We start from the raw sequence: 14063 nt of genomic DNA, 5'->3' as shown, positions 1-14063 counted from the left end.
GGATTTCAAAGTTTCTGCCGACAGGAAACAGCTTTGCTTTAAATCCAGATTTTTTTTTCGACGACTATTAGATCGATGAGATTGGATAGATTATTCGATGGAGGTCAATGCTAAGAGCCTGCACTTGGGCCCGTATTCTGAATCCTCTTTTATCGATAAAAACGCCCCTAAAAGTGGCTTGTAGCCAATCAGAAGGCTTATTAGCCACCTTTAGAGGCGCTTTTATTGATAAAATAGGGTTCGGAATACGGGCCTTAGGATTTTACGGTCAATCATTGATATGTTAATATTTACAAAAACAAGATTATATCGTAAGAATCAGGAAATACGGTAAAATTGAATGAATCGAATGGAGGAATTTCTCAAAGATTTAGAAATTTATTTTTGACAAGTGCAATTTCTTCACGTTGTAGTAAAATTGACAAGTTTGAAACAGTCGTGATCGGACGTACACTGACAAAAAAGATTTTTTAACTAAGCAAATAGATTTACTTAAAAACGTCGTTTTTTACTGAAGTAAATCTATGTTATTATATTGGGTGAATAAATTTAAATCATTACAGTCTACATTCAAATAAAGATTTCATGAGATACAGAATACTATGTATTGAATGAAACAATTGGTTTGGTTAAATGAGAAACCCAAGTTTCTTCGCTGTGAGGTTACATCTTGGTAAACATTTTGTAGAATGAAAATAACTTTTTTTTTCTTTTAAATTATCTACTCCTGATACTTGATAAATACTTAAATTAAAGAAATGCACGTTTTAATTTATTATGTGCTTTTAAATTTCAGATAATAAGCTATTAGGAGCGACCTAATGAATAATCTTCTTGAGTAAAGTAACATTTTTTTGGATCGAGATATTTCTTATCAGCGCGTGTGCGCATTGGTGGGATAAATTTCGCCGTTAATGCGCGACAATGAAAATACATAATTCGAACTTGAGCGTGTTCCAACGGGCACGCGGGCAATTTTTCGAGAATAACCTCGGCCGCAGGTGGCGAGCCGCGCGGCCTCGTTAAACCGTCGCACGATTCAATCCGCTCCTGACGGAACATCGTGGCGCGGAAATAGTGGGGGATTCGAAGATTAGAGTCGCTCCTCCACAAGCCGAAACTTCAGTTTAGTTTACTAGCGGTCCTCGAGTCGTATCCTCCTTCGCCGCGGCCGGCACACGGAAACGTACGCGGCCGCCGAAAGTCGAAGGTAGAGGAAAAGGGAAGAAAAAGAGGCAAGAGAGAAATAACGAGACTCGCGCGAGTCGCAAGGCGATGACGTGAAGCGGCTGCGGCGACACGGAGGAGAACAGCTTCGCGAGTCGAGAGGAAGAGACGCGCGTTTTCGCTCCGTTTTTGTTTTCTCGCGACCGAGTCTGCCCGTTCCAACTGCGGAGGATCCGACAGAACGACATTTTAATATGCGCTTATGAGAAGCTGCGCCGAGGGAAGCTGCGAACAGGTGAGCGCTCGTCTGCACTTTACGCGAGATAGCAAACGCCCGACCCAGTGAGAAATGACTTGTTGATCGACGTCGAAACGATGTCGCATCGACATCGAAATAGTCATATTGACGTAGATTCGACATCGTTTCGACATCGATCAACAAGTCATTTCTCGCTGGAGAGAGCCTCCGACATTGTTTCCTTCTGACGAGAAAACGAAGTATTCAAACAACACATAAGAATTGACCAATGCGAATCTAGGGCGGGATGTAGGTAGCCTTTCCTTGTGAATTTTATTAAATTGTGAATTCATGTACCGTCTCTCTTTCCACATTTGTCCTGCGCGCCGATTTCTTCTCGGACATAACGCGGTTATCTTACAGGCATTTAACTCGACAAACTTGTGCGTACGATACATTTAATTGATTCATGTCGCATTAAATTGCAGCTAGAAATGTTGTAATGTATTTCGCAAAATTCCACCCGGTTATTTCAGGAAATATTCTTATTTATTTTGCAAAATGTCCTTTCGAGATTAGACACAGTGATTTCCACAAGATAAAGACGCTCGAATAGATTTCCCTTCTTAAAGGCAGAGAGTAAACATTTCTGACGTTCTCGGTTAGCTTTCTTCGCCAGTGTCGTGGCGCGATTTTGTTATGCGAGATGTCAAATTTTCCGAGAACTCACGTGGCTAAACAGTTTCATACGCGCGCGGATAATACGCGCCGAGAGGTCGAAGGTCCTCCCGCAAGACGCGAGCTTCTCTAATCTTGCGTATATAGCCACCTATTGATAGTGACACAGTTTAGCCGCACGATCGTACACACATGACGCGTGCTCTAGGAAGTTTTTTTAAAACGTTATCGCAGTACACCGTGTGTTTATTCGCGTGAAATTAGACGCACGCGAATTTAAGTTTATACGAAAAGAGAAGACAATTGTTGCACCTCTTCCTTGAAAGTCCCTTGAGTTGTACAAATATTGGCGATTAATGAATTCAAGTGAGCCGAGAGAAAAGTAACGTGGTGATAAGTTTCTTTTCTTCTTTCAACAATTTCTGTTCTTATTGGATCTTCGATATATGTTTTTTTTATTTTGTACGCACTCAAAAACATTCGCTCAAATCTGTATAAAGTTATTATCGGAAGTGAAAGCATTTCTCGTAATCGGGAATATCCAAGACGCACTTTTTGGACATCGTCTGACGTCGCAGACCGCAGAGTTTGTTATGCTCGCCTTGCGATTATCGTTTTTCAACTCACGTTCGGACGAGACAATGCTCCGACAATACGCTCGTAATACAAGTAGCCCTTGATTTCCTTAAACTCCTTGAACTTCTTGATTATAATCCATTAAAATTCTTCTCTTGGGAAGAAGAAGTAGAATAAATGTAGCTGCACAAGCCCACAGAAAAAATTTCCGGATCCAATGCTATTACACTTGAACGTATCATAAAATAGGATCGATATAGCGCCAATCATATTTGTTATAGAGTAGAATAAAATGATAGTATCGTCTTTTGTTGAATATCGTGGTGTCAAGATGGAGAGAAATTTTATTCTAAACGCAAGAATATTTGACTGTCAGAAATATTGTTCAAGAAACATTAAAATCGGATAAGAAATACGACCTGTAGCCTATTGTGAACAGAATGCGTTTAAACCACTGTGCGACGTAAAGAAGTTGGGAAAAATACAGGGTTGGCAAAGTTACTCTATAAAGTATCTAATTACAGTTACAGTTACAGAAGTTGCCAATTCTGAAAAGTAACGCGTCACAGTTACAGATACTCAAAAAGTAACGAATCGTTACTTTGCGGTTACTTTCTTGCAATGAAAATAAAAATATCAAATCTGCATTTGAATTGTAAAGTGTCGATAAAGGCGTTCATGCGCAAGTGCAAGGCCTAATGCGATCTGTGGGGGTTTAAAATATACATATATAAAGTAATTATTAATGTAACTGAGTTAGATTACAGTTACAGACGGAGAGAAAGTAACGAAGTTAAGTTGGAGTTACCGAAAAAAGTAGCTGTAACTGTAACTTCGTTACAAGTAACGAGTTACTTCCCAACCCTGGGAAAATATAATTGCAAAGATACGCGGCGGCGCAAGATTAATAGAGTGTGCCTTCAACAAAAGCGTCCCTCCTAAATTACCCTCTGGCGGGCCGCCAGAAGAGCGGTCGGTGTATCATCTCGCTTTAAAGAAGTTAAATCTCGGACTTACGCGGATCTCTCGCGGTGGAAAACGCGTCTTAACGAACGTGGCCCCGCTTCTTTTAACGCTCGTGTTTAAGAATAGATTTTAAAACGAATGCCGCACCGAAAAAAAGAATTTTCGCTACCGTAGCCAATCATGGCTCGCTAAAACTATTTTGCTGCCATAACTACACTGATAAAAAAAATATCTTAATCCAGTACAATATTACTTTACTCAAGAAAATTATTCATTAGGTGGCTCCTAATAGCTTATTAACTTAAATTTAAAAAATAATAAATTAAAACGTGCATTACTTTAATTTAAGTATTTATTAAATATCAAAGAATAGATCATTTTAAATTTAATAAATTGAATTTTAATTCTATAAATGTTTACTAAGATGTAATTTTCACAGCGAAGAAAATTGGATTTCTTATTTGACAAAAGCAATGATTTCATTTAATAAATAGTATTTTCTATCTCATGAAATCTTTATTTGAATGTAGAAAATGTAACGATTTACTTGAAATTTGATATTTTTGCATTGCGTTGCATTTACGCATAAACGCCTTTATTGACGCTTTACAATTCAAATGCAGATTTGATATTTTTATTTTTGTTGCAAGAAAGTAACTGCAAAGTAACGATTCGTTACTTTTTAAGTAAGTAACTGTAACGCGTTACTTTTCAGAATTGATAAATTGTAACAGTAACTAGTTACATTTTTAGCGAAAAAACTGTAATTATAACTAGATACTTTTATAAAGTATCTCTCTCAACCATGACTGTAAGTTTCTAAAGCACAGCAAACGGTTTACTGTCGCAACTAAATATTAGCTGTCCATAGTTTACGACTGAAATTTAGTTGCCTTAATAATAAAATATTTCACCTTCTCTGAAACCTCTTAAACCTTGTATCCATGATCCAAAAACTGTGTCCAAGTTCTGGTACCGAGAAATGTGTAGCCAATCACCTAGCAGCTTTTATGGAATAGCTGCAGGTTGATTGGCTATACATTTCTCGAAACTAGAACTTGGACCAAGTTTTAGCATCGTGGACACAGGCCTTTAGGCCGAAGAGGATCTACTGAACCTCTGTTGATTACCTTCGCATTGGCCTCTTCGCTGCTAAAAGGGAAATAGCGACTCAGGCCTATCCGAGGTAAAAAATTCAATGTATTTTCTCCGATACAAAGACCTTAGTTCGACCTCATTGCTCCCAATTGAAAAATTATACGAGGCTAAACCAAAATACTCGACTCGGGTTATTACAAATTTCTTAATGCTCATAGATTTACTCAATAGATTAATAATTGGACTAATCATAGCATTAAAGGGAAAATGGTAACTTTATTTCCACATCGGTTACTTGGTCTCGCTCGTTTGCAAATCCTCGACGTCCGAGCGAACGCTCCAGTTCGTATCTGGACGTCAAATTGCACGGTGTCCGCAGCTGTGGCCATTTCGTTGCGTAAGGAATAACTGTGTATCCGCAGTCATCCACTTCAATATCGTATCTTGAAACGCCGGCCGCGTCAAGCGATCGGAGATGAGCGCGACGCAACCGCGACCGCGTCGGCGATTCCTTCGCGCGAGATGCGTGGCGGCAGATACGATTAGTAGACGCGAAATCGAAAGCACATCGCGCGCAGCAGGGTCGGATCTGATGTACGGTACGCCGCCGCTCGCGATCTTAGGAGTCGTCAAGGACGCGCGAGCGGATATCGCGCATCGCGGACAATAATTATGTAAACGCGATTCGACGAATCGGAGATTAATCGCGTCGCAAAAACAGGATCGTGCAGATCACTCGAAACGCGAGAGATCGGCAGATCTAGCGCGAATAGAGCGCGACGCGTTGTCGCGGAGTTGTGGCGGGTGTAAAGCTTGGAGAACAAATTGCTCTTCGTGCTTTTTGTCCCAATGAAACTTAATTCAGTCTCTCCTCTTGCTTTCCAGCGAGAAATGACTAGTCGATCGTCAAATTGATGTCGAGTCGACATCGACACCGTCAAATTGATGTCGAATCGACGTCGACGCTGCCAAAGTCATTTCTCACTGGGTCTCTTTCTTCGATCGCGACTGAGGACAATCGGCGAACGTTCTCCCGGGTTTCCTCCGCCGCTCGTCGAGGAACATCGGCAGGTATTCCTGCTGTGTCTTTGCGAACAGCGACATTAACGCTCGCGCGCGCGCGTTTCTGCGGCGCCGATCCTGAGCGAGAGCTGGACTGCGTGCCGGACGCTTTCATCGATCCGCCAGGATGTATCTGATTTAATAACGATCTCGGCGATTTCACGACGCGATTTCGCGGCACAAAAGGGAGTGAATCGCCAACGCGATTAGTCGGACGTGCGCGTTTCCGCGCGGCTTAGCCCGCTAATCGCGGCGGATCCTCTCGTTCTCGGCGAGCAGAAGTGCGAGGCTCTTCTGGAAGTTCGAGGGACGATCCGAGCGCGGGGATCCTCTCCCGACGTGAAAAATCGTTTACGCGATAATGAGATTCCGCGCGCAGGTACAGGATCGCCCGCGCGTGTCCGCTCTCGTGGAAACGAAAGCGCTTTGAGAGACAATCGAGCCATCGAGCGTCAGCGCGCGATTCGTTAACCGGTTAATGTACCATGCCGATCCCAGGTAAATCATTATGGAAGCGGCGGGCATGTCCGCGCTACCGAGGCCCTCGTCATCCGGTAAAAGTCGACACGCGCTCGTCCGTCTCTCTTTCTTCGCGCTCTCGGAATTCGCCACGCCGAGCCAACGTCCGGACCACGCGGGGCTTCTATACACTACTGGACTGCTACCTTCGTGCCGAAAAGTGAGGCAAAAGTTCCGCCGTGTCTTGTTAGGTAAATAAAGCAGTAGAGGAAAGTCCCTTGTTATGAGATAGCCGAGTTTCTGTTAAAGGCATAGGAATCTTAGGCATAGGAACATTCAAGGAAGGTGTCATATCTCTGAGGATCTGATGATTTTTAGAATTGAACTTCATGAGATATAATTAGATATTACATGACTGAGACATATATAATGAGATTTTCCATTTTTTTCCCCGGGCTATGTGTGCATCGGTGTGTCAGCGACACACATACTGCTTGATTTACCTATCAAGGCATAGCGGAACTCTTGCCTCACTTTTCAGCTCGAAGGTAGAAGTTCAGTAGTGTACAGAGGTCTGTGGTCCGGACGCTTCGCATGCACACGCGTCGAAATCGAAGACGATCGCTGAATGAGAAGCGAATAAATCTTGAGAGAGAGAGACAGACAGAGTTCCTCTAGAGACCCTGTAATCAGAGACTGGCCATAAGAGAGTTCGTCAAATTCCTGCGAGTGAAAGAGAAACATGGGCTATCTCACTTTTCTACGATAGTAGAATCGTAGAAGAGATACAGGGTCTCTAAGTTCCTCGCATTGCATCTTATTCTCGCGACGTCGTTGCCTTCACCGGAGGACGAACCGCGGGCGCGCATGATGACAAAGAAACGAAACGGAGAAAGAGTGGAAGAAAAAGGGGCGCCCGCGTTCTGTCATTCAATGCAAAACAGGTGATTCACCGCATTCGCGTCGGATGAGGCACGGGGACGCGGTTCTTTTCTTTTTTTTTTAAATAATATAATTCATCTCGTTCTTTCGTAGATACGTCTGAGGCCGAGAGGACTGAAGGACGGGAAGGTAGAGATCGGGAAGGACGGGACGGCGGAGGAGACGCGAGGATGAGATACAAGGTGAGAGACGTGCTTCCTCATCCGAATGACGCCGAAGGGGACAAGCGTGCCGATAGGGGCCGGGGATAAGCCCAGTTTCGTGCAAGTTATTGTGCCCGGCTGTCTCGTCGAGTTGCCATTAAAATTCAGCTGCCTGTTCCACGGCCAATTTGGTGCCGGCTTTTCCTCCTTGCGAGAACGTAAAGTCCGCGGATTTATTTATCTCGCAGATACGTGCGCGATTCTTGTGTAATCTGGCGATTGCGCGGATACGTGAAACTATTGTGTCGCGCGTCTATACGCTTTAAGGCCGAATCAGACTAGCAATTGTCGACACGGATTGGATTGGGATTGGCGATTGTCTTCTAGCCAATGGGAGCGAAGCAGCCAGCGATTTAATCGACTCTCATTGGCTAGAGGACAATCGTCAATCGCCAATCCCAATCCGAGGCAGACAATTGCTCCGATTCAGCTTCTAAATTGCTAAGATGCTTGAGAACATTCTTCTTCTCGTGGCATATCATTGTTAAAAAAATTTAATATCGTACGTGTTAATTATTAGAGGAAAATCCTCTATTATGAGGTAAGCTCCTGAGATGAGATAGCAGAGTTTTTGCTAAAGTAATAGGCATCAGCTATTGGTTTTATCGTGAATTTTTTGCTCTTGGAGCAAAATCCGTTTAGTGGAAAATTTCATGGTGTAAAGATACAGGGTGAGACATTGCGCATATAACCAATTTTTGGGGCAAATTGTTTGTTGGTTCTTCTTGCATTCAACCGCAATGATTTGCAGTTTGAAGGTTGGGGCAAGTTTCTGATTGGTCAACTCGTAGTTTGAGCCACTTCTGGTTGGTTGACACTGAGCATCCGCCGGATTGCTTCACCTTGTATCTTTACACCATGGCAAATTCATTGTTAGATCGTGTAATCGTTGTGAATAAAGATTTGTGATTAAATTTGGATGTTGAAAACCTGCTATCTCATATTAGAAGCCCTATCTAGAGCCTACAAATTGGCCTCTAATAAAAGTAAAGTTTTACAGTCTAATCTCGTACTCGGAGAGAATACGGACAGTACTTTCTTCCTTTGTTTTGGGAGGAGTTTTGCTCGACGAAATAATTATTCGGGTCATGCGCAAAGACGCAGATCGGCGCAGAGAGATAAGACCGTCTCTCCGAATCGAAGAGCGGCATGCTTGAAATCTCATGCAAATCCTGCATGTTTGTATAATGGTCTCGTTTCACATTCGTCCCGCGTCAGAGGAAGCCAACGCGCAATTGGAAGTGCGATTTATTTAAATTAAATTCTAATTGATGAATGTACGCCGGAGGATTATCTCGCGGCGCCGCCGGTCTTTGTCTCCGAAAGAAAAGTTCGTCCTCGCCGAGAACAACAAGGATCAGGGAACTCGACACCCGCGAGTGTCGGGATCTGTTCGACGGCAGACTCGAACAGATCGGATTTGAGAGGAGGCAGGTTCGATGAAACACTTAACGCGTCAAATGTCACGATTATAGGATTGAGCGTAATTTGCAAATATTCGTTCTATACCTGTTGACAGCTTCCTTCCCGTTGCCGAGTCCTTCCTTCCTCCCGCTTCGCCGTCGGCGTCTCGTATATCTCTCAGCGGCACGTGTGTTAATCTCTGCATAAAACATAAGACGTCTACGCATCTGCCGCCTTATCGCAGTGCGTGCCACGCGCAAGGTGGGACGATCTATTCCGCGCCAATAGCTACGGCTTCTTCCGCGCCGGCTTTACGCCGTCACAAATGAAACCACAAGTCGGCCGTGCGAATGATCACAATTGTGATTTATTATAGAAAGAAGAAATAATCTGAGAAGTTTCTTGCTAGCGTAAACTGTACCCAACAATTGTATGGCTGTCCTCCCCTGATGAAAATAAAAATTGGAGCGTAAATCGAACGTAAGGGAAGAGTAACACAAGCGTAAACGAAATGTGTAGGAAGCGTAATTTGGAACAGCAAAGCGTAAAAGAAACCTCAAACGCTTCTTTTACGCTTCGCTGTTCCAAATTACGTTTCCTACGCATTTCGTTTACGCTTCTGTCACTCTCCCCTTACATTCGATTTACGCTCCAAATTCTATTTTCATCAGGGTCAACTTAGGTGGTAAAAATGTACGCATTCGATCTCTCTTTGCCATGGAACAAAGGTCTTATTTTAATTATCGCGTGTCACCACAGGAAGAGTAATTTGGCGTTAAAAGCGATCGAGATTACAAAATCTATCGTGCCGATGAAACGAAGAAATGTCAGACAGAAACAGTTTTGTCAATGTCTAAGTAGAGATTAATTGAACATGTGCTGCGAGGAAAAAAAATAGTTTTAAGGATCTTCTCTCGTTCCTCGTTTATTTGTCGCTCAACTTGCGATCGACTCCATCATTCCAGATATATTTAAAGCTTTACCGTTACATATTAAGTACATTTTGTTTCTGCGCGATCGTGGATTTTCGACCGGCAATCGATCAATCGATTTTTTTCTTCCCCGATTAAATCCAATTAAGAGGAAAAAGTAAACTGCCGTGTTCGATTATACTTCGTTAGAAACCGCAAGTAGTCGAACATTGCTGCAGCCAATTCTGGTTTTCTTTACCCGGCGGAAAAAGAGGTCAATCGCGTGCAGGTGAAGGATAATTAAAATAAGACCAGTTGCTAACATCGAATATCACATTTTATTCGTGCTCGAGGCAGATAAAGCGACGCCATTTACGGCGATTATCTATTATCCCCTTTTGCGACATGGCTACGCAGTTTACGTATTTTTTTCTTTGTTTTTTTTTAATCGAACAGTTTCTCCAGCTGGAAATGATTATAAATAACCGCGGGTGAAATAAAAACTAACGAAAATCGAAACTGAGCCGCGACTTCGGCGGCTCCTTTTCAACGTTTGGGCAAACAGTCCAGATCATCTTGTCAAGTCCTTTTCCACATAGAACGGTCGTTTATTCTTCATCTCGCTTGATTCGTTCATCTCGTCTAATCCGCTATCATCTGATGTGCGATAAGGGTCGCGCATCGGCCCCGTATTCCGGCGAGATCATCACAGAAGCGATTGTTCCTTCAACGGAGAGGAACAAAAAAAAAACAGGCGGGCGGAAGAAGTGGAGCGTGCGGACGCGATCCGCGTGCGGGCGACTGGCGCGGCGCGGCGCGGCGCGGCTGCGGTTGAGATTCGCTCGAGAAATTTAAGTCAATGGCAAGAAGAGCACTTGAAGTGAATTCATTCCACGAGCCCTTCCCCGGAAGCTCGTTAAGCGGCGATTACGCCTCGCGTGTCTCAATCGCAGCGTCAGAAACGTCCAATATCAGTCCGTTCGGGATGATCGACGCAGGAATAAGCGGATTATACCCCGCGATTTTCGGGGAGCAGACCACCGGCGTTACTTTTACCGCCAGGTAGTTTAGGCCGAGACCGTCAGGTGCGATTAGAGATCCGCGGGGCCAGGGATCCATGAAGCTGATGATTTTGCGAAAGTAAAGAGATTTGCAGAAAGCTGGACTTTCCTCGCTCGTCTTCCCGCCTGTCCGAGCGGACCGTTCGCTCGCGCGGTGAAAGAGAGACGGCGGAAAAGTGATATACGCGGCCGCGATCGCGCTGATGCCAGAAGTCACTGACCACCTTCGCCACCGTAATTGTATTATCAAGTAATAGGGCGATAATGGGTTTCAAGCACCAACAGCTCGGCGGCACTTACGACCTCCCCACGTTCGTGTCGCTGAAATAGGATCCTCTCAATGGCGCATTCAGCCGCTCCACTTGCGAAACAGCAGGACGCGTGGCTGCGTGTCTGGACCCCGCGCGTGTCAGTCACTTTTGAAGGTGGCCTCTGCGCGTCGCGCCTGCCACCCGTCAACCTACATATCCTTCAGCATCGGTTGAAAAATCATTTCGCCGCTCGTTAGATCCGTCATTAACCGTCGGATGAAAACGGCGAATGCTATTGAAAATAATTATCGCGCTTTCTCGGGCCTCGCTGAAGGATTCCCCGGCCTTAGACTCCGCCGCTCGCTATTTTCAGACTAGCTACGGTGTGCTCTTCAAAAAGCGTTCAGATCAGTTTAGTGGACAATTTGCCGACAAACAGCAAAAGATAATTTAATTTAATATACGTTTACGTGTATAAATATTATTATTATTAAGCAACACACAAGAGTAGCCAATGCAAGAGGCCTATGGCCGGTATTCATAGTCCGTTCTTATATTTAAGATCACCTTAAGTATACTCTTAATGTGTTTTCAACCAATCACAGAGCCGTATTAGCGTCTTAAGACAACACTTGAGATGATTTTGAAATAAGAATCAACTATGAATACCGGCCTATGAACGAGATGTTACGGCACGTTCATGGCGTATCTTTTCCCGTTGTCTTTTTGCGCGAGAAAACGATCCAGGAAAAGTGCACAGAGCATTCGCCTCTTCCTCTTACAATTAGAACAGACTGCGAGCGTAAACGAGAATAATGAGACGGTCCCGTCGAGAGAGACGTCGTAGGGGTCTCTCGGCGAAGGGAATTCCTAAGGAAGTGGTAAATCAGAGTTCTCGAACTTTGTTATAAATGTTCTGAACAACTAACCGGTGAAAAGTCTGAAAAAATTCACACGTCGACGTTATTCGCGAAAGAGCTTGCGTTTTTAATTTCATGCACTTCCTAACATTTCTGCGACTTCCACTCGCAACTTCTTCGAATTTTTAAACCTGTACATTTATAGAGGAAAGTCCTCTGTTACGAGACAGGATTCTAATACGAGATAGCAGGTTTTCAACGTCCAAATTCAATCGCCAATCCTTTCTCGCAATCGATTACACGATCTAACAAGCAATTTTCCACTAAACAGATTTCACAGATCTCAATTACAAATCTTTTTTTTTTTCGCAACGATTACACGATCTAACAAGCAATTTTCCACTAAACAGATTTCACTCCAAGGGCAATAAATTCATGGTGGAACGAACAGATGACGTCTATTGATTTAGCAGAAACTCCGCTATCTCACATTAGGAGCCCGTGTCATAATACGGGGCTCTCTACATACGTATTTAAAATATATTTTCGGCTGGTTTTTGACATGCCGACTTGATCGAGATATGACAGAGACGTGCGGCATACGGTACATACAGATCGAACGATAGAGACACTCACGTACCGCATGACGATCGGAGTCAACGTCTTTGATAACGTCTCGCATTTGTCTCGTACGTGCAGCGACGGGCTAAAAAATACCGACGATAAATAAATATTGCACGGTATGTCGTCATGGGCATGCGATGTTTGGAGCTTACTCACGCCGATTCGCAGCTGGAATTAATGATCAGAATATAACGTAGTCAGGAGGATACATACCGATAAATCAATCTTTGTCTCTAACTTGAAATTGAGGCGGCTGCCGTATTGAGCGTAAACATGAAAGTACGGAGACAACCGAGAAATTTTAGCAGGTCTATCGAAGTTAAAAATTATCTATTATTATTGCAAACGCCGTTGACTCGAGCTCGCATTTAATGAACGCTCAATGTTACTAATTACTTGATCATCTTATCGTCCCGTCGGATGATTACGCGGAAGCTGTTAATGTCAAAATCGTCAAAGACGCGTTTCTTTAGAACGAAACGTAGGCAGCCAACGCGGGAGACAAATATAGAATATGGCTATTCATTATGCGACGCCGTGTTATTGTTCACGCGGAATTGTCCATTGGACCTCGACCTCGTCGCGATTTTTCTTCCTTCGCACTTACGTGAATTCCGAACGATATGACTCGGGCCTCTTCTTTTTTAATTACTTCAAGGAGGGTCCCTTTTTACGCAGATACAAAATGCTTTACTCAGCGGCGTAATTACGAAACGTAGTTATATTTGTGCACGGCGAGAATTTTCTCTTAAAGTTTATCCTGAAAATCGTGTGATCGCGGGACAACATTTTGAAGAATTTTATGTGAGTTTCTTGAAATTTTACCATACATTTTATTAAGGAAATGTATACTAACAATAAGTATAATTACTAGTAAAATGTATGGTAAAATTTCACAAAACTTTCACAAAATTCTTCGAAGTGCCGTGTTGTCCCACGATCACGTCATTTTCAGGATAAATTTTAAAAGAAAATTCTCTCCGTATAGAGTTAATTTTTTTACGAGTATCTCTCTAAAGGCTTGGGCCAAGTTCTAGCATCGTGGACACCGGCCTTAATATATATCTGTCTTTGTCTTCATTAATTTAAAACATTGTGTCGCAACACGGTAGCAACCCAATTTAAAGATTAGAAAAGCCCGCGATAAGGGTATATCGGAGCCTATCGTTGATCTGGATTTCATAAGTAAACTCAGCACTCTTCGTTGGCATAAAGATCGTTCCACCTGCGACTCAAGTCTCGGTTAAGCCGCCGCCTTGCGACTTTTTACCTTCGCAGCCGAAGTAGATATAGGAAGAAGATTGAATTATGCGCGCCGAGTCCCGGTTGTTTATCGCTTCGCCGTCGGTCGCAGGGAGGAATCTATTAGCGTAACACAAAGAATTAATTACATGCGATATCCCGCGACGCGAGATAAAGGCGAGGGACATCAGCGCGAATTGTTAGCGTAAGCTCATCGAGATACAATACTCGACGACTCCCATTGTCGACGGTGCACAGCGAGATCAGTCGTCGCCAGATTGCGTCTAAGGAACAGAGCACAAAGCAGCGTGATAGCTTGCG

The 14063-nt window shown here is 43.5% G+C and overlaps 1 protein-coding gene across 1 annotated transcript in view; it reads left to right on the top strand.

Annotated features, from left to right (window-relative positions):
• Positions 1-1106: 1106 nt before the first annotated feature.
• LOC105570016 (neprilysin-11-like) overlaps positions 1107-14063 on the top strand; it is a 25791-nt gene continuing 12834 nt past the window's right edge. The window contains exons 1-2 of the mRNA XM_012026926.1: positions 1107-1462; positions 7280-7368. Coding sequence (XP_011882316.1) covers positions 7357-7368 — 12 coding nt within the window. The 5' untranslated portion in view covers positions 1107-1462; positions 7280-7356. The remainder of the gene's footprint in view (positions 1463-7279; positions 7369-14063) is intronic.

This window comes from Vollenhovia emeryi, unplaced genomic scaffold (genome assembly GCF_000949405.1).
Source record: "Vollenhovia emeryi isolate VEMERY1.0 unplaced genomic scaffold, V.emery_V1.0 DF939122.1, whole genome shotgun sequence".
Taxonomy (NCBI): domain Eukaryota; kingdom Metazoa; phylum Arthropoda; class Insecta; order Hymenoptera; family Formicidae; genus Vollenhovia; species Vollenhovia emeryi.
Note: the sequence above shows the minus strand (reverse complement) of the source record. Positions and strands in the feature narration are given on the sequence as shown.